Source organism: Gymnoscopelus braueri (assembly GCF_963280865.1).
Source record: "Gymnoscopelus braueri genome assembly, chromosome: 11".
Lineage (NCBI taxonomy): Eukaryota > Metazoa > Chordata > Actinopteri > Myctophiformes > Myctophidae > Gymnoscopelus > Gymnoscopelus braueri.
The window spans coordinates 12,799,415-12,824,121 of record NC_137613.1 but is presented as its reverse complement, the minus strand read 5'-3'; the positions used below and the strand labels follow the sequence as shown (position 1 = coordinate 12,824,121).

General features: G+C 37.5%; 1 protein-coding gene across 1 annotated transcript; it reads left to right on the top strand.

The window, feature by feature from the left end:
* Positions 1 to 83: 83 nt before the first annotated feature.
* On the top strand, positions 84 to 24,671 carry LOC308095453 (myelin-oligodendrocyte glycoprotein-like; the record flags this gene model as incomplete). Its single annotated transcript, XM_080442512.1, has 6 exons — positions 84 to 126; positions 396 to 422; positions 6,821 to 7,147; positions 22,390 to 22,476; positions 24,250 to 24,315; positions 24,595 to 24,671. Exons 2-6 carry the CDS (start codon positions 401 to 403, stop codon positions 24,669 to 24,671), a joined length of 579 nt encoding a protein of 192 aa, XP_080298638.1. The 5' UTR covers positions 84 to 126; positions 396 to 400.
* Between the last annotated feature and the right edge of the window lie 36 nt (positions 24,672 to 24,707).

The following is a 24,707-nucleotide window of genomic DNA, read 5'->3' as shown; positions in this document are numbered from 1 at the left end:
GCGTGAGGAACTGACATAAATACTTTCACTTGTGTTCACGCTGGTTAGTTGTATAGGAGTCAGTAATGTGTGAGGATTTGTATGAATTAGTTTTTCAAGTCTAAAGCGTATGCCAAGCAGCGAAAGGTAAGAGTGACTGTAAGAATGACTCTATGCATCTTAACACTTTTTCAACCTTTAATGATGAAGAAATCTGTCTGCAGAACCACTGTAGGTTTCAGGGTTTGTGAGCAGGAAACAACAGTCGGTACGAACTGTTGGTTACTTGTGACCAACAGCAACAAAAGTAATCTCCATTCTCATGAAGAATATTGCAGCTCACAAATCCCAAACTATGTACAGATAAATGTGATGAATGTTAGGTGTGGTAATTTGGCTATTTTTCTTCTATACAGGAGACATGGCAAAGGCCAGGGGTCATGGTAAGTCACAACACATTTTTTGTATTTCCTGATAGATGAACCATGATCACCTGATATAAGGAGGGAGATATGTGGTTCACATTTCAAGAAGTAATATACAAACAGTGAAAAGATATATTCATACAAGAACAGTGGTGGACAGTAACAGAGTAAATGCACTTGAGTATTGTACGTACAGAATCTGAGGATCTGTACTTTACTTGAGTATTAGATAAAAAAAAAATACTTATTACTCTTACTTGAGTACATTTCCAATACAAATATTTTACTTTTACTCAAGTACATTTCTAGGAAAACTGTAAAGTACTGAGTACTTTTAGGTTGGCTGTTTATTTTTTTCTTCCCTAAAATGCAATGTTAGGGATGGCTACTTTTCTGCTCTCACACTACCCGTGTTTCTGGCTTCCCCCTCCGCTCCCCTCTTTGTTACATCTTGTATGGGTGTATAGGAGTAAAAGTATTTAGTTCTGGTTCCTCAGTCATTTCTATTTTCGTTTTTAGAGGGTTTTCTGCAGGCTTTGTATAACGTAGTGGTTCTACAAGCACAGTGCATGCAGTGCAGGTGATGGTTTCAGAGAGTTACTTCTCTAAAACAAGAGTTACAAGGTCCTATACATTCATTGTGAAAACATTGCAGCAATTCATTGATATAGAAATTAAGAAATGTACCTCTACTTTTACTTTTAAAAGCATGTACTGTAAAAATGATGATGGAATTAACGGTTGTGCGTGTGGGTACAACCGGTACACTGCAGATAACAGCTTCTTCTTTGTGACCACATCCTCTGCTCTCATGAGAGCAGAGGAAATGACAGATGTTGAAACTTCAACCTAACCACATGCCTTGCAAACAACACCTACTACTACCGTACTCAACAACACGTCACACACACATCAACCAAGTTTTAACCTCTTAATCAGAAATACAAATACCTGATGAATGTCAGTTGGAAACATTGTACTCGCAATAAAATACTTTTTTGCTATAATTGAAGACAGTGAGCGCGATCACCATTCTTTTCTGCCTCATGCACTGGCTGCCTGCTCCTAGGCACCTGTCCCAGTAAGTGTGCAAAGTTTTTTTGAAACTACATTTCAAGTCATACAATTTGATTATTGGCTGATGATGAAATCATAACTGGAATAAGGATTTTGCAGATTACAGGGAGAGAGTTTGAATGACAGAAATCTGTCACAATAACACATGGTATCAGAGCGGGTGCATCCTGTGCACGTTACAAAGCATCACACAATAGTCATCCGCCCGACACATTCCCTGTTTGTGCTCGGCTTTCTCCTTGGGTGCTCGGGCTACCCGGCACCCACAGGATTGGCGTCAATGTCTGCAGGTCTCTGCACAAACATACACTGAACATAGAGAATGTTCTGTTTTCAACTGTATGCATGCAGAATGAGCGTGTAAGGTTGTGTCATATCACCAGATGTTACTTATGATCTGGTGAAAAAATATGCGTAATCACTGTAATCAAAACGCCCTTCATGACAGTTACTCTATGCATTTAATTTGTCTTTATGTTTTAGAACAGATGGCCTCAGCTTAAAGTTAGCTCCATGTCCTAATCTTTGAAGCTGAATATTATTGTATCTTGACAAAAAGGTCACAGTTTATGGCCCTGGATCTGAGAATTTATACCAAATAGATTTTCTTTATCACCTTCCAGTACATTAAGAACTGGAATATAATGAATGTGATCTGAGTGCAGCTTTGTCAGCGACGTGTCACTCATGTGTGACTCCTGTTATTTCCTCATGAGAAAATAATCATCTTTTGAGGCACTGGGGTTCACACTGGTCCTGAGGAAGACTAGTAACTCCCATCATGATTACTGACATCGACTATGCAGATGATATTGCCTGAGTCTCGGACACAGCAGAGAATGTAAGGGAACTACTACTGGCAGTATAAATGGAGTGTAGGAGGATCTGCCTCAAGCTCTATGCCAAGAAAACTAAAGTATCAGTATTTAACACAGAGGACATCATTGCCACTGCCGACGGGACAGTGCTCGAGGTAGTCGAGGACTTCGAAGGACTTTTACTTTTACTTGTACTTTAAGTATTTTTAAAGGCATGTACTTTTGAATACTTAAGTATATTTAAAAGCAATTACCTATTTACTCTTGAGTAACATTTTGACTGAGATACTTTTACTTGTAGTGGAGTAAATTCGACCAGGAGTATCTGTACTCTTACTCAAGTACTTGGGTTGAGTACTTTGTCCACCTCTGTAAAAGCATGTGTCTGTCTTTTTTCCACAAGACGTCATCTAGGTTGAATTTGACCTAATCCTCTTTATTTCATGTACGAGTGAGACTTAAGTGCTGCTGAGTATTAATACTTTGTGTATTGTAGTGTCTGGTGGTAATAAAACTAGCTATTTACTACCAGTGGTGGGAAAAGTACTCAAATGTTTTACTTAAGTAAAAGTATCAATACTGCAATGTAGAAGTACTCTGTTACAAGTAAAAGTCCGGAATTCAGAATTTACTTGAGTAAAAGTACAAAAGTATTGGTATCAAAATGTACTTAAAGTACCAAAAGTAAAAGTACTAAAATGCTTGAAAATAGCAGATCTACAAGCTCACAACTTGCCACACTGCGATGCGTTGTGAGCTTGTAGATCGGCTATTTTCAAAAAGCCTAGGTATACTGTAAAAAAGAGCTAAAGTGGTTAATGTATGTTTTATAATGTAATAATGTATATCTACAAAGTAACTAGTAACTAAAGTTGTCAAATAATTGTAGTGGAGTAAAAGTACAATATTTGCCTCTGAGATGTATGGAGTAGAAGTAAAAGTATAGACTTTGATTGAAATTTGTATTAGGCAAAAATGTAAAACATCACAATTGCATTTATAATACTTTTGTCTAAAGTCCATCCTTGCGGACTTGTTTCCGTTGAGGTCCTTGGTATTTCCAAGGACAAAATCAACATAGAAATACAGAGAAGAATAACAAAAAAAAAGAAAAAATGCATGTGAAAAAACAAAAAATATATACAAAAAAAGGGAGGGGGGTCGTCTGTCTACCGGGGAACTGGTACTGCCTCCTCTTTTGGCCTCCAGAAATGAGCCCAGCGAACTGCATTTTTTGAGGGATGGGGTTAGACTATTCCATACCTTGGTGGCCGTGCTGTAGAAGGAGAATTTGCCCATGTTTGTTTTATGGGTGGGTGGTACCAGATTGTTGTTTACGCTCCCTCTAGTTTTGTGTCTGTGGGTGTCACTAACTTTTTGGAGGTATTTAGACAGATATGCGGGTATAGGGGGTATTCCGGGCAAATCTGCATTTACAATTATGAAGACCAGTCCCATTTTTAGTTGTTTAACCCTGTCTTCCACCCTTAGCCAGCCTAGGCTGGCAAAATGAGTGGGAGAGAGGTGGGTCATGGGCCCCAGTCCGAGAAGTAGTCGAATCAGTTTGTTTTGGGAGGTTTGAAGCATATATCTTCAGTGAAACTGAGGTGTTGGAGTACCAAGAGGAGCACGCATAGTCAAAAAGGGGCTGAATCAGGGCCCCTGAGAGGGTCCTGAGGGCCTGAGGGTTGACAAAAGAGGAAACTCTGCCCATAAATCTGGTTCTCTGGTTTACTCTTTTGACCACCTTTTTTGCCATGCTTTCACCTGTCAGGTATTTGTCAAGAATACATCCCAAATAGGTAATCTCTTCTTTGCTAGAGATGATTGTGTCATCGACTTTGACCTTGAAGTCAAGGTCAAAGTCGATGACACAATCATCTCTAGCAAAGAAGAGATACAGACAATTGTAGATCTGCTATTTTTGTCAGATCAGACAATTGGAATTACTCCTGTAAAGCAAAAAGTACAGTACTTGAATAAATGTACTTAGTTACTTTACACCACTGCTTACCAGTAAACTACTAAAACAGTGTTACTTCCTCTTGGGTGATCAGGTGAGATTCAGGACAAGGGGCGGGGCTTCACGTGAGCACGCTGTTATTGGTCATTGGATTAAGATGCTGCTTGGCAATTAGACAAATAAACACAATGACTGTATGTTGTTGTATGTAACAGCATGGGTGTCGTTGGGGGAGGGCGTCCGGTGCTATTATAGCCCTGGATGTTTTATGAATAGCCCTGGAGTTCATCTGTCATTTCTTACATTAACCCATTACGACCTGTGTTTTTTAAGATTTCTATGGCTATTAAAAAATAGCAGATATACAAGCTCATAGCGTAGCACTATTTTTTAATAGCCAAAGAAATCTAAAAATGATAAACAGATTCTATCCCGGTCTTAATGGGTTAAAGGCCTTGAAAATAAATGTTTTGTTGATCCAAAAAAATATGCTTTGGGTTAGCCGATTGTGTGTGTGTGTGTGTGTGTGTGTGTGTGTGTGTGTGTGTGTGTGTGTGTGTGTGTGTGTGTGTGTGTGTGTGTGTGTGTGTGTGTGTGTGTGTGTGTGTGTGTGTGTGTGTGTGTGTGTGTGTGTGTGTGTGTGTGTGTGTGTGTGTGTGTGTGTGTGTGTGTGGTCAAACAACCCAAAGACTACATTTCCCATGAGATTCCCTGTGTGGGGACAGTGATTTCTGACCCGGAAGTAATAGTTCTTAAGACTTTTAAGGCAGAATTAATTCAATTTTTGCCAGAAACAGGCTGTATCAAATATGAATGAATATCATAAACGATGCAAAGCCACCCCCCTCCCTGACAAAAACGCCAGGGTGGTGTGTTTATGTTTGGAACACAGTTCTTATATGACATGATCTAAGATTCTCCAATGGGGATTTCAACACAAAAAATAAAGCCACGAACCCTGGAGCCCTCTACTGGCCCTCTACTGGCAGTGACGTCAGACCTCGGTGCTCTATAGCCTGGGGGAGGAAAGTGTTCTTCAGTCTGCTTGTGCCAGCTTTGAGGCTTGTGTCTGTATTTAGGCCAGGTGTCAGATAAAAAGGCAGAAATCAAAGAGAGGTCAAATATAATAAATAAGAAAACACTGAGTTAACCCATTAAGACCAGGAACGCATCTGTGTAACCACTTTATCCATATTTTATACTTTGGCTATTGAAAAAATAGCAGATCTAAGCTCATAGCGCGGCACCGAGTGCCGCGCTATGAGCTTGTAGATCTGCTATTTTTGAAACATTGTGAAAATTGGTGCAAATCTTTGAATATATATATTTTTAAAGCAAACATTTTTAACTCAAATCTTTACTTCTGGGGGTCCCTGGAAGAACATATTTTGAGATGGGGGTCTGTGGCCAAATACATGTCATTTATGTCCTTGACATAAAAAGGTTTGAGAACCACTGATTAGAGCAACATACGCTTTTTCAACAAAACACAATTGGATTTAGAAAACATTTGTAGAATCATCAGAAGCAAAGATTTGAGTTACAAATGTTCACTTTAAAAATATGTATATTCAAAGATTTGCACAAATGTGCATGATTTTTCAGAAAAATAGCAGATCTACAAGCTCATACAGTAGCTCAAAAGCTTGTAGATCTGCTATTTTTGAATAGCCAAAGTATAAGAAAATGGTTAAAGTGGTTAAAATGTAAAATGACAGATGCTTTCCCGGTCTTAATGGGTTAAAGCTCCCATAACAAGTGTATTATAAGGGCAACGTTTTGACCATGTAGGTCTTCATTAGGCAAATGGATTAAATGAACACCCTAACGTCCACTAATATATCCTCCCTGTTGAGTCACAAACCTCGTATCTCTATACTTAAACTCTTTATGTTTTTTCATAAATCAATGCCCTACGTCATCATACTACAGTGTCACACAAAGGTAGAGAAAAAATAGCTGATCTACAAGCTCACAACGTGAACTTGTAGATCTGTTACGTGTTTATAAAGTATTAACAAGAGCTTGTGACTGAATAATAACTACTTGGACATACAAGGTTTCTGTCAGACAGTGAGGATATGAGAAGGTGCTGAGCTCCATTAGTAACTATAACATAACTTGGTTCAAGTCATAAAGACCAAGACAGAAGCTTATCAGATGTTCTAATCATTTCAGTCCTATTCAGTGTTTAATTAGATAAAGCAAAACTCTGCCTTGATCATAATTATGTTTATGTTCCTTGTAGCAAAGATCTGCTTTGACCTTATAACCTGTTGAATCCTTTTGGAAATTAATTATTGAAGATATAGAAGGCAAACTGTGTGTGTGTGTGTGTGTGTGTGTGTGTGTGTGTGTGTGTGTGTGTGTGTGTGTGTGTGTGTGTGTGTGTGTGTGTGTGTGTGTGTGTGTGTGTGTGTGTGTGTGTGTGTGTGTGTGTGTTTTGGGGGGTGTCATTGTAAAGTGTTAGCTACATCACTGCATGTCTTCTTAATTATGGTCACATTTAAATGAACAGTAATTCTTTCTTCACTAACTGTGTCTTTTCTTCACTCCAGGTGACTTTAAACTCATCACTGAAGGCCTTGCTTGTGCTTGGAGAGGTGATAATCCCACCCTCCCCTGTCACCTCTCTCCTGAGACCAGCGTGTCTTCCATGACAATCAGGTGGTTTAAGGAGTCAGAGTGTATTTACCTTTATAAGAATGGTCAGGTGATAGAGGGGAGGGGCTACGAGGGCAGATTGACCCTGAACATCCAGGAGCTGCAGAAAGGCAATGTGTCTCTGACACTGAGAGACTACAGAGAGACAGATGAAGGAGTTTACATCTGTCAGGTCAAACATGGGGAACAGGAGGAGGAGATTGCTGTGGGATTATGTACAAGTAAGTGACCTACTGTCACTGTGTAGTATCATTAACCGTGATATTGTAGATGTCGGGTGGAAACCTTGAATGTCCAAAACTGTTACAGTTCAGGAAATGGAAAAAAAAAGAACATGACTGTGTTCTAAAGGATCTAATGTAGTTATTATTTATTCACAAGCTATTGTTAATACTCTTCATCAAATATTTATAAAACCCCAAACTTAGACACTTTCCAAATGTTTTAAACTAGCAAGAATAGCAAATCTACAAGCTCACAACGCGTACGCGTCACTGTGCGACACATTGTGAGCTTGTATATCGGCTATTTTTGCAATTGTTGTGTCACTTGTGTGACATTGTAGTATGATGCAGTAAGGCATTCAGTTATGAAATAACAAACAAACATAAACGTTAAAATACGGAGATACAAGGTTTCTGCCCGACAGCAACGATATGTATATAATTATGTAATCATGTTTATCTCTCCATGTATAAATTACACTGTGCTTTCATATAATGGCTATAAGTGTTTACTGTAATCTAAGTCTTCATTATTTTCCATATAGTCACTTTCTGATAGCTTATTGGTCTTTCTGATTTGATTTGAGACATTTTGATCATAAACATAATGATCACAGTGTGATTTGGCTCCAGTTCACACCTGATGATGACCTCATTGATGACAAGTCATCCAATCATATTAAAGGATACATTAAAGCTGCACTCTGTAACTTTCATGTTTTACCCAAGATTCAAACCCAGGTCACCTTCACAAGTGCTGACATTTTTACCACAGAGCTAATAGAGCATGTCTTCTTACACAGGAGAGAAATATAATTTTGACCTTCATGCAGTACCACTTGTCTACCAGTAGGTCAGACCTTAACCATTTCTCAACAGAAGAGCAGGGAGACCAAATACAACCACCACCATTGTGTTTATAACCACCAGTTATATTGTATTAACATACTCTACCATACAGATTGGTCAAAATAACATTTTATTCACCAATAAAGTTACATAGTGTAGCTTACAGGTCTACATGGCAGAACATAGATTCAGCTCAGAATGTAACCATGTATCCAGTGGTATAAAAAGTACTCAATTGCTTTACTTAAGTAAAAGTATCAATACAGCAATGTAGAAATATTCTATTACAAATAAAAGTCTGGAATTCAAAATGTACTTAAAGTACCACAAGTAAAAGTACTCATTATGCAGAAAGATCCATTTCAATTTTTCAAATTTATAAAATATATTTTGAAAATAGCAGATCTACAAGCTCACAATGCGACGCATTGTGAGCTTGTAAATCGGCTATTTTCAAATGGCCAAAATGTATACAGAGCTTAAGTGGTTAAAGGAGAATTCCGGACAAATTAAGTGTTATCTTTGATGTCTCGTTACTCACCTAGCGACGTGAAAAGTGGCGTTCTTTTTTTCCATATATTCCCCTGTCGTCATTTTTTAAACCCCCTCCGTTGTCATAATGGGAGCGCGTGGGTAAGGGAAATTCGTCTATTATAACCGACGCAAAGTAGTTTTTTTCTCTACTAGTATTGATAGTAGAGTCTCATGATAGTCAAACATGCGTTGAAACTATCTGCGAGGCTGCCGTCAATGGCGAACGATTTAACACTGGTTGCTTGTTTCTTCCAGAACCTGGCAACTCGTGTTGCCAGAATCTGGAAACAAGCAACAAGCAAAATCTGCAAAATAACTAGTTAGATACTTTTTTTCATAAATAGTAGATCGACAAGTTCATAGCGCGGCACTCTGTGCCGCACTATGAGCTTGTATATCTGCTATTTTTGAAAAGCCAAAGAAATCTTAAAATGACACAGATGCGTTCCCGGTCTTAAAGGGTTAACATATACAGATACAGAATGCATGTTAATACCAGATATAAATGATGACATACTGAGGAAGATTAAATGAATAAATCAGAAGATTATTATGGAGGATAAACTTGATTCCTGAGTAGTGTGGAGGTGAACGTTTTGTGCAAACAAAAACATAAAAAATATGACAAGTTGGTGCCCACAAGGCTGGTTAATAATTAATGGCATGGACTGCAGAAACAGTTGACATGAATAGCAAATAATCTTGACATCAGACAATAGATTGATTCAAGTACTGAACACTTTCTTTTTACTATGAAACTGATCATTTTACTATAAACCAATCTGTCATAGCAGATGCAAATGTTTCACTCTTAATATATACTATAGTGTAGAATTGTATCTCTAAGCTGACATTTAGTCACTTCACAAATGAAATTAGAATGTTGTAATTAGAATGCTGAATCATTATGATTAATGAAGCAAGATATTACTTTGTAAAATAATTGAGATAGTCGATTCATTTAACCCATTCTATTATTGCATTCCATATTTCAGGTTCCTTAACAATTTGCTAATTATTAGTAATCTTTCTGTTTGTGAAGTATCAGTTTTCTAACCATTCCAACCATGTGTTTTCTCTTTTCATGAATGATGAATGTGAACGTGAACTAGCGCGATGTGAGTATTAAATCAATTCTACTTCATGGCCTCCAATGTGTTTTCAGATTGACATCAAGTTTTCACCATAGCAGAATACAAACTGAAGGAGTCTTAACCAATGAAACAGACCTGAGTTAACTCTGTACTTGGACCACTTTTCCCCTCTATACCAAATATCTTCATTAAAAATAGCCGATGTACAAACTCACATCGTTAATTATCATTAACCGTGATATTGTAGATGTCAGGTGGAAACCTTGTATGTCCAAAACTGTTACTTTTCAGGAAATGGAAAAAAAGAACATGACTGTGTTCTAAAGGATCTAATGTAGTTATTATTTAGTCACAATCTATTGTTAATACTCTTCATCAAATATTTATGTAACCCCAAACTTAACCACTTTTAATTTTTTTTTAATTTGCAAGAATAGCTGATCTGCAAGCTCACAACGTGTCACGGTGCGACACGTTGTGAGCTTGTAGATCGGCTATATTTGCAATTGTTGTGTGACATTGAAGCATGATGCAGTAAGGCATTCAGTTATGAAATAACAAACAAATAGAAGAGTTCAAATACGGAGATACAAGGTTTCTGCCTGACAGCAACGATATGTATATATGTCACAGGGAAATTGGCATTCCAGGGAAATTGAAAGAGGAGCGCTCTCTTTTAGGCGCGGGGCTTCGGCGCGAGGCGGGGCTTTTCGAGACAGGGTTTTTTACGCGAGGCTCGCGAGGAGGAGGAGGAGGCGCGAGGTGGGGCTTTGATACGAGGCGAGGAGGAGGAGGAGGAGGAGGAGGAGGAGGCGCGAAGCGGGGCTTTGATACAAGGCGGTGCCAGGAGGAGGAGGAGGAGGAGGCGGGGCTTTGATGCGAGGCCGTCCTGGCTTTTGTTATCCCCCCCACATAGCAACCAGGCAGGAAGCTACGCTAGGGGAACGCTGAACACGCGTTCACACGCACACGTGATAATAGTTATTGTCCATGACGGAGGCACGCCGACTTAGCAGAGCTTGAGGCCGAGGAGGCGCGCCCTCGGGCAGTGGCGGAACAACTGAACAGCGCAGTGATCAGGCCCCCCCTGCGCGTGGGTGCACATCCCGCGCGAAGCGCGCGCGCAAAATTTTGCGGGTTTTCCGCGGACTCGGTCACTTTTTGGGGGGCTTTTTGTCACTTTATTTCGGTTTTAGGGTTAGGGTAGGGTTAGGTTAGGGTTATGTTGTTTAATTCTTATTTTTGCCTGATTTTACCGATTTATTTTCTGACGGCCTGGGCCCTCCTGGGTCGCGGGCCCGGAGGCGGCCGCCTCCCTGGCCTCCCTGGCCTCCCTGGACGCTCCGCCACTGCCCTCGGGCCTCCAGGCGCGAGTGCCCGCGCCGACCGGCCGAAGGTCTGCTAGTCGAATCAGCGCCGTCCGAGTTGTGAACCGATAGGGGGAGAATAGATCTTTTCATGGGTTACAGTCTATGGTTACTATCCAGTGTCCACGACGACACACATGTGTGCGTGTGCGCGTGTGCATGTGTGTGCATGCACACACACGCGTGTGCACACATGCTTATGATACAAGCATGTGTGCACCTGATGATGACTTCATTGATGACAAGTCATCCAATCATATTAAAGGATACATTAAAGCTGCATTCTGTAACTTTCATGTCTTACCTGAGATTTGAACCCAGGTCACCTGCACAAGTGCTGCATGCGCTCATACCGCAGCACTCGGTGCCGCGCTATGAGCTTGTATATCTGCTATCTTTTAATAGCCAAAGAAATCTTAAAATGACACAGATGCGTTCGCGGTCTTAAAGGGTTAACATATACTGTACAGATACAGAATGCATGTTAATACCAGATATAAATGATGGCATACTGAGGAAGATTAAATGAATGAATCATAAGATTATTATGGAGGATAAAGTTGATTCCTGAGTAGTGTGGAGGTGAACGTTTTGTGCAAACATAAAAAATATGACAAGTTGGTGCCCACAAGGCTGGTTAATAATAAATGGCATGGACTGCAGAAACAGTTGACATGAATAGCAAATCATCTTGACATCAGACAATAGATTGATTCAAGTACTGAACACTTTTTTTCCCCAACTGATCATTTTACTACAAACCAATCTGTCATAGCAGATGAAAATGTTTCACTATTAATATTATACTATAGTGTAGAATTGTATCTCTAAGCTGACATTTAGTCACTTCACAAATTAAATTCGAATGTTATAATTAGAATGCTGAATCATTATGATTAATGAAGCAAGCTATTACTTTGTAAAATAATTGAGATAGTGGATTAATTTAATCCATTCTATTTTTGCATTCCATATTTCAGGTTCCTTAACAATTTGCTAATTATTAGTAATCTTTATGTTTGTGAAGTATCAGTTTTCTAACCATTCCAACCATGTGTTTTCTCTTTTCATGAATGATGAATGTGAACTAGCATACAGTGAGTATTAAATCAATTCTACTTCATGAACTCCAATATGTTTTCAGATTGACATCAAGTTTTCACCATAGCAGAATACAAACTGAAGGAGTCTTAACCAATGAAACCCTCTATACTTAGTGAAACAGACCTGAGTTAACTCTGTACTTGGACCACTTTTCCCCTCTATACCAAATATCTTCATTAAAAATAGCTGATGTACAAACTCACATCGTTAATTATCATTAACCGTGATATTGTAGATGTCAGGTGGAAACCTTGTATGTCCAAAACTGTTACTTTTCAGGAAATGAAAAAAAAAAAACATGACTGTGTTCTAAAGGATCTAATGTAGTTATTATTTAGTCACAAGCTATTGTTAATACTCTTCATCAAATATTTATAAAACCCCAAACTTAACCACTTTAACAATTTTTTAAACTAGCAAGAATAGCCGATCTGCAAGCTCACAACGCGTCACGGTGCGACTCGTTGTGAGCTTGTAGATCGGCTATTTTTGCAATTGTTGTGTGACATTGTAGTATGATGCAGTAAGGCATTCAGTTGCGAAATAACAAACAAACATAAAAGTTAAAATACGGAGATACAAGGTTTCTGCCCGACAGCAACGATATGTATATATAATTATGTAATCATGTCTAACCCATCACGATCCATCCTATGTGTTTACATATTGCACTAACATGTTTTCTCCCGTAACCCATTAAGACCGGGAACGCATCCGTGTCACTTTCAGATTTCTTTGGCTATTCAAAAATAGCAGATATACAAGTTCATAGCGCGGCACCGAGTGCTGCGCTTTGAGCTTGTAGATCTGCCATTTTTTTGGAAAATTTGTGCAAATCTTTGAATATATATGTTTTTAAAGCAAACATTTGTATCTCAAATCTTTGAACGTATTTTGCTATAATATCAGTGGTTCCCCAACTTTTTCATGTCAAGGACCACCCAAAATGATATGTATTTGCCCGTGGACCCCCACCTCAAAATATTTTGTTCCAGGGACCCCCAGAAGTTGTAACAGAGTTAAAATTTTTCGCTTGAAAAAAATACATATTCAAAGATTTTCACAAATGTTCAAACGTTTTTCAAAAATAGCAGATCTACAAGCTCATAGCGCGGCACTCGGTGCCGCGCTATGAGCTTGTATATCTGCTATTTTTGAATAGCCAAAACAATCTTAAAATGACACGGATGCGTTCCCGGTCTTAAAGGGTTAACATATACAGATACAGAATGCATGTTAATACCAGATATAAATGATGTCATACTGAGGAAGATTAAATGAATGAATGAGAAGATTATTATGGAGGATAAACTTGATTCCTGAGTAGTGTGGAGGTGAACGTTTTGTGCAACATTAAAAATATGACAAGTTGGTGCCCACAAGGCTGGTTAATAATAAATGGCATGGACTGCAGAAACAGTTGACGTGAATAGCAAATAATCTTGACATCAGACAATAGATTGATTCAAATACTGAACACTTTCTTTTTACTATGAAACTGATCATTTTACTATAAACCAATCTGTCATAGCAGATGCAAATGTTTCACTCTTAATATATACTATAGTGTAGAATTGTATCTCTAAGCTGACATTTAGTCACTTCACAAATGAAATTAGAATGTTGTAATTAGAATGCTGAATCATTATGATTAATGAAGCAAGCTATTACTTTGTAAAACAATTGAGATAGTCGATTAATTTAACCCATTCTATTATTGCATTCCATATTTCAGGTTCCTTAACAATTTGCTAATTATTAATAATCTTTCTGTTTGTGAAGTATCAGTTTTCTAACCATTCTAACCATGTGTTTTCTCTTTTAATGAATGATGAATGTGAACGTGAACTAGGGATCAGTGAGTATTAAATCAATTCTACTTCATGGCCTCCAATATGTTTTCAGATTGACATCAAGTTTTCACCATAGCAGAATACAAACTGAAGGAGTCTTAACCAATGAAACCCTCTATACTTAGTGAAACAGACCTGAGTTAACTCTGTACTTGGACCACTTTTCCCCTCTATACCAAATATCTTCATTAAAAATAGCCGATGTACAAACTCACATCGTTAATTATCATTAAGGTGATATTGTAGCTGTCAGGTGGAAACCTTGTATGTCCAAAACTGTTACTTTTCAGGAAATGGAAAAAAAAGAACATGACTGTGTTCTAAAGGATCTAATATAGTTATTATTTAGTCACAAGCTATTGTTAATACTCTTCATCAAATATTTATAAAACCCCAAACTTAACCACTTTCAAAAAAAATTAAACTAGCAAGAATAGCCGATCTGCAAGCTCACAACGCGCCACGGTGCGACTCGTCGTGAGCTTGTAGATCGGCTATTTTTGCAATTGTTGTGTGACATTGTAGTATGATGCAGTAAGGCATTCAGTTGCGAAATAACAAACAAACATGAAAGTTAAAATACGGAGATACAAGGTTTCTGCCCGTCAGCAACGATATGTATATATAATTATGTAATCATGTTTAACCCATCACGATCCATCCTATGTGTTTACATATTGCACTAACATGTTTTCTCCCGTGACCCATTAAGACCGGGAACGCATCCGTGTCACTTTCAGATTTCTTTGGCTTTTCAAAAATAGCAGATATACAAGTTCATAGCGCGGCACCGAGTGCTGCGCTTTGAGCTTGTAGATCTGCCACATTTGTAGATCTGCCACATTTTTTGGAAAATGTGTGCAAATCTTTGAATATATATGTTTTTAAAGCAAACATTTTTATCTCAAATCTTTGAACGTATTTTGCTATAATATCAGTGGTTCCCCAACTTTTTCATGTCAAGGACCACCCAAAATGATATGTATTTGGCCGTGGACCCCCACCTCAAAATATTTTGTTCCAGGGACCCCCAGAAGTTGTAACAGAGTTAAAAATGTTCGCTTAAAAAAAATACATATTCAAAGATTTGCACAAATGTTCAAACGTTTTTCAAAAATAGCAGATCTACAAGCTCATAGCGCGGCACTCGGTGCCGCACTATGAGCTTGTATATCTGCTATTTTTGAATAGCCAAAACAATCTTAAAATGACAGAGATGCGTTCCCGGTCTTAAAGGGTTAACATATACAGATACAGAATGCATGTTAATACCAGATATAAATGATGGCATACTGAGGAAGATTAAATGAATGAATCAGAAGATTATTATGGAGGATAAAGTTGATTCCTGAGTAGTGTGGAGGTGAACGTTTTGTGCAAACATTAAAAATATGACAAGTTGGTGCCCACAAGGCTGGTTAATAATAAATGGCATGGACTGCAGAAACAGTTGACGTGAATAGCAAATAATCTTGACATCAGACAATAGATTGATTCAAGTACTGAACGCTTTCTTTTTCACTATGAAACTGATCATTTTACAATAAACCAATCTGTCATAGCAGATGAAAATGTTTCACTCTTAATATATACTATAGTGTAGAATTGTATCTCTAAGCTGACATTTAGTCACTTCACAAATGAAATTAGAATGTTGTAATTAGAATGCTGAATCATTATGATTAATGAAGCAAGATATTACTTTGTAAAATAATCGAGATTGTCGATTAATTTAACCCATTCTATTATTGCATTCCATATTTCAGGTTCCTTAACAATTTGCTAATTATTAGTAATCTTTCTGTTTGTGAAGTTTTCTAACCATTCAAACCATGTGTTTTCTCTTTACATGAATGATGAATGTGAACGTGAACTAGGGGGACGTGAGTATTACATCAATTCTACTTCATGGCCTCCAATGTGTTTTCAGATTGACATCAAGTTTTCACCATAGCAGAATACAAACTGAAAGAGTCTTAACCAATGAAACCCTCTATACTTAGTGAAACAGACCTGAGTCATTTCTGTACTTGGACCACTTTCCCCTCTATACCAAATATCTTCATTAAAAATAGCCGATGTACAAACTCACATCGTTAATTATCATTAAGGTGATATTGTAGCTGTCAGGTGGAAACCTTTTATGTCCAAAAATGGGAAAAAAAGAACATGACTGTGTTCTAAAGGATCTAATGTAGTTATTATTTAGTCACAAGCTATTGTTAATACTCTTCATCAAATATTTATAAAACCCCAAACTTAACCACTTTCACAATTTTTTAAACTAGCAAGAATAGCCGATCTGCAAGCTCACAACGCGCCACGGTGCGACTCGTTGTGAGCTTGTAGATCGGCTATTTTTGCAATTGTTGTGTGACATTGTAGTATGATGCAGTAAGGCATTCAGTTGCGAAATAACAAACATAAAAGTTAAAATACGGGGATACAAGGTTTCTGCCCGTCAGCAACGATATGTATCTATAATTATGTAATCATGTTTAACCCATCACGATCCATCCTATGTGTTTACATATTGTACTAACATGTTTTCTCCCGTAACCCATTAAGACCGGGAACGCATCCGTGTCACTTTCAGATTTCTTTGGCTATTCAAAAATAGCAGATATACAAGTTCATAGCACGGCACCGAGTGCTGCGCTTTGAGCTTGTAGATGTCAGGTGGAAACCTTGTATGTCAAAAACCGTTACTTTTCAGGAAATGGAAAAAAAAGAACATGACTGTGTTATAAAGGATCTAATGTAGTTATTATTTAGTCACAACCTATTGTTAATACTATTCATCAAATATTTGTAAAACCCCAAACTTAACCACTTTCACAAATTTCTAAACTAGCAAATATATTTGATCTGCAAGCTCACAATGCATCACAGTGCGACACGTTGTGAGCCTGTAGATCGGCTATTTTTGCAATTGTTGTGTGACATTGTAGTATGATGCAATAAGGCATTCAGTGACAAAATAACAAACAAACATAAAAGTTAAAATATGGAGATACAAGGTTTCTGCCCGACAGCAACGATATGTATATATAATTATGTAATCATGTTTATCTCTCCATGTGTAAATTATACTGTGCTTTCATATAATGGCTATAAGTGTTTACTGTAATCTAAGTCTTCATTATTTTCCATATAGTCACTTTCTGATAGCTTATTGGTCTTTCTGATTTGATTTGAGGCATTTTGATCATAAACATAATGATCACAGTGTGATTTGGCTCCAGTTCACACCTGATGATGACTTCATTGATGACAAGTCATCCAATCATGTTAAAGGATACATTAAAGCTGCACTCTGTAACTTTCATGTCTTACCTGAGATTCAAACCCAGGTCACCTGCACAAGTGCTGACATTTTTACCACAGAGCTAATAGAGCATGTCTTCTTACACAGGATGTGTTGAAGGCAGTGGTGGAAAAAGAACTCAAAGTTTTTTACTTAAGTAAAATCAATACTGCACTATTTTAGAAATACTCTGTTAAAAGTAAAAGTCTTGAATTCACAATTTACTTGAGCAAAAGTACAAAAGTATTGGCATCAAAATATACTTAAAGTATAAGTACTAATTATGCAGAATGTCCCATTTAAAATATTCAAATGTATAACAATCTTTTGAAAATAGCAGATCTACAAGCTCACAATTCTTCGCTATGCAACGCATTGTGAGCTTGTAGATCAGCTATCACCGAAATGTATTTGGGCTGAAGTGCTTAATGTAAGTTTTGTAATAATAATCTAAATCTACAAAGTAACTAGTAACTTAAGTTTTCAAATAAATGTAGTGGAGTAAAAGTACAATATTTGGATCCGAAATGTAGTGGAGTAGAAGTTAAAGTATTGGAAATTGGAAATACTCAAGTAAAGTACAAATACCTCACAATTGTACTTAAGTACAGTACTTACATTACAGTAGCAGACCTTACTGCATACCATAACACTACAATACTCTACAACAGTGGTTCTCGACCTTTTCAGGCCACGACCCCCCAAAAGAATCAAATTTGAACTGGGACCCCCCAAAATAATCATATTTGAACTGGGGACCCCCCAAAATAATCATATTTGAAATGGTGACCCCCCACCCTGACACGCTCTTGGAATTGTAGGAGTTGAGGCATTCAATTTTAATTGACTCGGTTCCACAGATAAATATTGTGAAAATAGCTGATCTACAAGCTCACAATGCCTTGCGTTGTGAGCATGTAGATCGTCTATTTCCACAATGTTTGCCTCTTTCTGTGGTAATATTTGACAATTTGGCCTTTATGTTTAATAGAACAGTTTGTTGATTACTTTTCACACTTTAGCCTAATGGTCTCTTTTCCATTTTCATTTTAGAGGTATTAAAAAGGTATTAAAAGTCCTTAAATTGTCACTTTAGAAATGTGCAGATACCCTGTATACTCTTATACTGTATGTTGGTTTGTTTACTGTTGAGTGAGAAAACAATGTTGCACATTAAGCTAATCATCTGGGGACCCCCCAAAATAATGTGGGGACCCCCTGGGGGTCCTGACCCACAGGTTGAGAACCACTGCAGTACACAATAGTGTCATTTAAGTTAACAGCCAAACTGATTCATATTATTGACAGATTATCATACACAATTATGAGATAGCAGATTAATTTATTTAATAATTCTATGTTGTGTCTATAGGTTATTTAACCACTTCAACCCCAGAATCCTTATTGCGGGGAAGGCTTTCACAGAAAATAGCTGATAGACAAGCTCACAAAGTGTCCTACCTACTGTGACGCCTTGTGAGCTTGTCGATCAGCTATTTTCAGAGAAAGCTTTCCACACAGAAAACAGAAAAGACACTAGTATAGAGCCCTGAGAGACCCCGGTCAACCATATAGGGTTAAAATAGTTAAACAATGGAAATAATAATAATATTCTGTCATCTTATCATCAGCCGAATACAAACTGAAGGAGTCTTAACCAATGAAACCCTCTATACTTAGTGAAACAGACCTGAGTTAACTCTGTACTTGGATCACTTTTCCCCTCTATACCAAATATCTTCATTAAAAATAGCTGATGTACAACCTCACAGACTCATTTATTTAATAATTACATTTCTTATTCCAGGTTATTTAACAACTTATAAGAAAACACTCGTTCATCTTTATGTATAAAATATCAGTTTTCTAAACAAATGTGTTTTTCTTTTTCTTTTTATGCATTATGAATATGAAGCTCCTGGTGAGTATCAAACATATTCTACTTCATGTTCTCTGATGTGTTTTCATATTAATATCACGTTCTCATGATAATAGAATACAAATTGAATGGATCTAATAAGTCTTCACAGTGAATGAACATTGTATTTTACATTGCTTGATGTTTCAAGTCTAACATTTTATTACAAGGATGGTGTAATTTGCTTATGAATACAAATATAAGTTATTATTAAGGTCATGAGCTTCCCAAATCACCTCTTGTACTAATGTTTGCAGTTTTAACCAACCATAGAGTTTAAGTAGTTAACAATTAAATTAATAATAATAATCTGTCATCTTTATGTACAAAATATATTTTTTTATAAACAGCCATTGTATCTTATATTGTTTCTGGTCTAAAACATTTAAGGTCATGAGATTCCCAAATCACCTCTTGTAGCCTACTAATGTTTTTAGTTTGAATACAAAACCTACAAGACCTTTTCACATTATTATTTATTTAAACAGGTTTACGGGTTTTATTGAACAAAGGCTGGGGGGGAGAAGCAACCGGGGGCAAAGGGACCAGGCAGAGACATAGTCAAAGGGGGAGCGTGGGTCAGAGTTCTGAGGTGGCAGTCTGCATGGCGCCTGGTCCAAGAGGGGTAAGGCTAGCCGTGGTCCGTGGGTCCGGTCCTGGTCCAAACAGTACAAAATAGTGTCATTTAAGTTAACAGCCAAGCTGATTTATATTATTGACAGATTATCATACACAATTATGAGATAGCAGATTAATTTATTTAATAATTATATGTTGTGTCTAGGTTATTTAACCACTTAAACCTCAGCATCCTTATCGTGGGGAAAGCTTTCACAGAAAATAGTTGATCGACGAGCTCACAACGTGTCTCATAAGGGTAAAATCCAGATACAGGCAGAGGTCATAAACAGGCAGAAATACAGGTTCCGAATAACAGGCTGAAGCGAGCTAGACTAGAGATAAACTGGTCTGATCAGCAGGCAGAGAATAGTGGCATGAGTGAGGCAATACATACTGTGGTTACTCAGTGGAAACTGACGCGTGTGTGCGTGTGCGTGCTTCGATGGGTGTGGACGTGACACCAATGACTATTTGGACTCTATCATTCTCAATAACAGATTGACTGACATCAAACACCCCATCATCATGTTGTAAGAGAGGAAACAAAGGATTATTATGAAGGGTGATTTACAGTGGAATTGTCTGATACAGAAATGTCTATGAAGTTGTGTATAAATTCTAAAGGTGGCCTGAACAACAGGAACCACAGAGAGTGTGGATTTTGAAGAAACAGGTAGGGAAGAATTCAAAGTTAGAAGAGAGGCTGATGCAGAAAAAAATTACTCCAATAGAGTAAGGGTGGGTTTAAGGGCTCTACTTTGGAGCAGGAGCACTGTCAACAGTTGCACTGACTTCGGATGAATAGATAAACCATTTCTCATTTTGCAGTGGCTCAGAGTTCTTACCCACTGCCTGTATTTGGTGTTTTGGGGATTCACTGTACACTGGTCTGGAAGGAGAGGAGCAGTAGGGGTTTGTTTGCAAATCAGCAGCATCCAGCAATTGTGGTGTCAACAAGGTCAAAGATTTGTCCAACGAAACTGCATCATCATGACTCACACAGTATATTGAAGGCATATATCCATATAGGTTTCTCCTTCATAAAAGTCTTACAGATTGGTCAACTAGATAGATTATTACTAACTGACAGTTTCTCTTTGGCTCATCGCCAGACATCTATAACCCCAAGCAAATTTGATGTTACATCAGTTTGCTCTTGGGAGAAATGTCTAGGCCTCTTCTTCCATGACACTGTGTAAATGCACAATGCACTGTAATAAAAAGTGATCATTTGATTGACCATGATTGAATCCACCTGCAACACACCCATAGACAATATTCAGCATAATCCCAACCCATCTCATCACTGCACCAGATATGAACCCTTCTCTGGTCCTGACAATTCAAAAAGTCTGTTGCCACGCCCCACTTGCCACACCATTGACCATCTGACCAGCTCTGCATTGTACTAATGTCTATAATAAGTTCTGCTTCTGAAATTGGGTTCTCTAAAAATTGTCTTTAGTCTGCAGAAATAGTAGACATTTGTATCTGGATGAAAGGAACCAGGTAGGTGTTATAGGCAGGTTAGTTAGATGAGACATACTGTACTAATTGCATGAGCTGAATAACTGACTCAGATAGTGTATGATTGCATTTTAATAACATATATTCTGATTGTTATTCAACCAACCAGTGTATCAAATAACCTTGAGAATTAAGAGATTTAAATCTCTTTAAATAATTAATTTAAATAATTTGTCCTCTAATAGAAGATGTAAACAATATGTCATAGGCTGAAACACCTGGTGTGACATTAGTGTTATGAAGAAATGTATCTGACCTGATACAAAGTTGAGAATCAAGGCCAATGGGATCTGGATTGGTTAAATTGTCTTGCAAGAGAGAGTTCAAAGGTCACAGGCATGATCAGATATCACAATCTTCTATGAAGTCGGTGTTTATCTAACAGAAAATGAAAGTATGTGTAAAAAAAAAACAGCCACTCACCCAGTGTGAATAAACGGTGCTTTTTGGCCCCAAGGACCCCTTCCAATATTTTGAATACTTTCGCGGAGATACATGCTGCTGGCTGTGCCTTTGGTGTTTACTGTACTGTGGTACAAAGCCACAAGGAAACTAAACATCTGTTACAGGGGAGAGCAGATGGTAACTTCTGTCTGTGGCTCTCTGAATGTTGGTGGAGATGACTGATTTATCCTTAGTTACACCTATAGCTCTGAGTCCAATTAGTTTGACTCAGGCAGGTATGGCTGCTTAAATCGTTTCCCATCCTACAATTAGATGTAAATTAACATTGTGGCACTTCTGTATTTATTTATTTAGTTGAGTTATCTTGAACTCTCAGCCCAGAACAATTGGGAGGAGAGTGACATAATTATTCACACAAATCAGTAATTCAGCTTATATTTACATAATAGTAATGTATATAATACTATAACATAATAACATTTACAATAGGTATACAAAGTCTGTTTTTATCTGATGTGTTCAGATTCTTGCATGCCTGTTCTTCTTCATGTACATGTGTTCAAGACTGAAGTTGATTTAATGTTAAATGTATGTATTATCCAGTCAGTATAACTTGATGAAGAGTTGTTATTAAAACACAGTTGAACTCTCTTTATGTAGGTCTAGCTAAAGCTGAAGCTGAAGCTTATCTCAGCAAGGAGACAGCAGAGCAGAAGAATAGAAGACTGAATTCAGCTCATGTGTTTGGTAAGTAGGATAATAGACTTAACGAAAACTATACATTAAACTTTATTATACTGTACATTTATCAATGAAACAATATTACACACACACACACACACACACACACACACACACACACACACACACACACACACACACACACACACACACACACACACACACACACACACACACACACACGTTTGTATTATATGCTTGTGAGGACAATAAAGGTTTTAGGACAATGATTTTTACCACAAAGCCGAAAATATCAGATCTACAGACACACCATGAGTTTTTAGATCTAATATTTTCAGTGCACGACACCGGCGTGCAATTAAGTTTAAATCCTAACCCCTAAACGTAACCTCTAAATGTCTAATCCTAACCTTTAACCCAACCTATAATATTTTCCTAATTGTAAGCCTTTTCTCTAAAAAATCTTTTCTAACCATAAAACAACCATTTCTCCTGTGAGAACCTGGAAAATGGTCCTCACAATGTATATTTATCATACTATACTATACTTGTGGGGATGTTTGGCCCTCACAAGTAGAGTAATACAAGCACACACGCACGCACGCGCGCGCACACACACACACACACACACACGCACGCGCGCACACACACACACGCACACACGCACACACACATACACATACACGCACACACACGTTACAATGTCTGTGGTTCATCTAAATGTATTTGTTCTGTAGATCTGCAGGTCCTACGGACAGAACTGGAGGAAAGAAATAAACTACTGACAGAAAAAGGCCAAGAATTGGATGAAAGTAATAACCTACTGACAAAAAAAGGCCAAGAATTGGATGAAAGTAATAAACTACTGACAAAAAAAGGCCAAGAATTGGATGAAAGTAATAACCTACTGACAAACAAAGGCCAAGAATTGGATGAAAGTAATAACCTACTGACAAAAAAAGGCCAAGAATTGGATGAAAGTAATAACCTACTGACAAAAAAAGGCCAAGAATTGGATGACAGTAATAAACTACTGACAAAAAAAGGCCAAGAATTGGATGACAGCAATAAACTACTGACAGAAAAAGGCCAAGAATTGGATGAAAGTAATAAACTACTGACAGAAAAAGGTCAAGAATTGGATGAAAGTAATAAACTCCTGACAGAAAAAGGCCAAGAATTGGATGAAAGTAATAAACTACTGACAAAAAAAGGTCAAGAATTGGATGAAAGTAATAAACTACTGACAGAAAAAGGTCAAGAATTGGATGAAAGTAATAAACTACTGACAGAAAAAGGCCAAGAATTGGATGAAAGTAATAAACTACTGACAGAAAAAGGCCAAGAATTGGATGAAAGTAATAAACTACTGACAAAAAAATGCCAAGAATTGGATGACAGTAATAAACTACTGACAAAAAAAGGCCAGAAATTGGATGACAGTAATAAACTACTGACAGAAAAAGGCCAAGAATTGGATGAAAGTAATAAACTACTGACAGAAAAAGGCCAAGAATTGGGTGAAAGTAATAAACTACTGACAAAAAAAGGCCAAGAATTGGATGAAAATAATAAACTACTGACAGAAAAAGGCCAAGAATTGGATGAAAGTAATAAACTACTGACAGAAAGAGACCAAGAATTGAATCAGAAAGATGAAGAGCTGAAGACGATGAAAAAGCAATGGGATGATGTCATCACTGAAAACAAACAGCTTGGTGAGAAATGGATTATTAAAAAAATACTTCATCTCTCTTGATTATTATTATTATATAATGAATACTATTTAATAAAATAAGTATATCTTTAACATTGCAGCTCAGCAGATCTGTGATCTGAAGACTGAATTAGAGAAACTGAGGACTGAGTCAGACCAAAAGACTGGTCAGTAAAATGAAATATATTTCCTTAATTGGATTATAAAAATGTAAAACCTCATTAGATTACCTCTCTAGATTATTATTTCAGTGGTTCATAAAAACATAAATACTGTATATGTTCAACCTGTCATTGCAGCTCAGCAGATCTGTCATCATGATATGACTGAATTAGAGAAAATGAGGACTGAGTCAGACAAAAAGACTGGTCAGTAATCTGAAATATATTTCCTTTATGTGTGTCGTCAACATTAGTAAGATGATAAATAGTTGTCTTGTCTTATAGAGAGTGGGTTTACCTCTACAGCAGGCCCCAAGCTACCAATCAGGAGATGGAGCATCAACATTCCTCCAGAAAGTTAGTAATCAAAAGTACAAAAGTACTGTAAAATACATCCA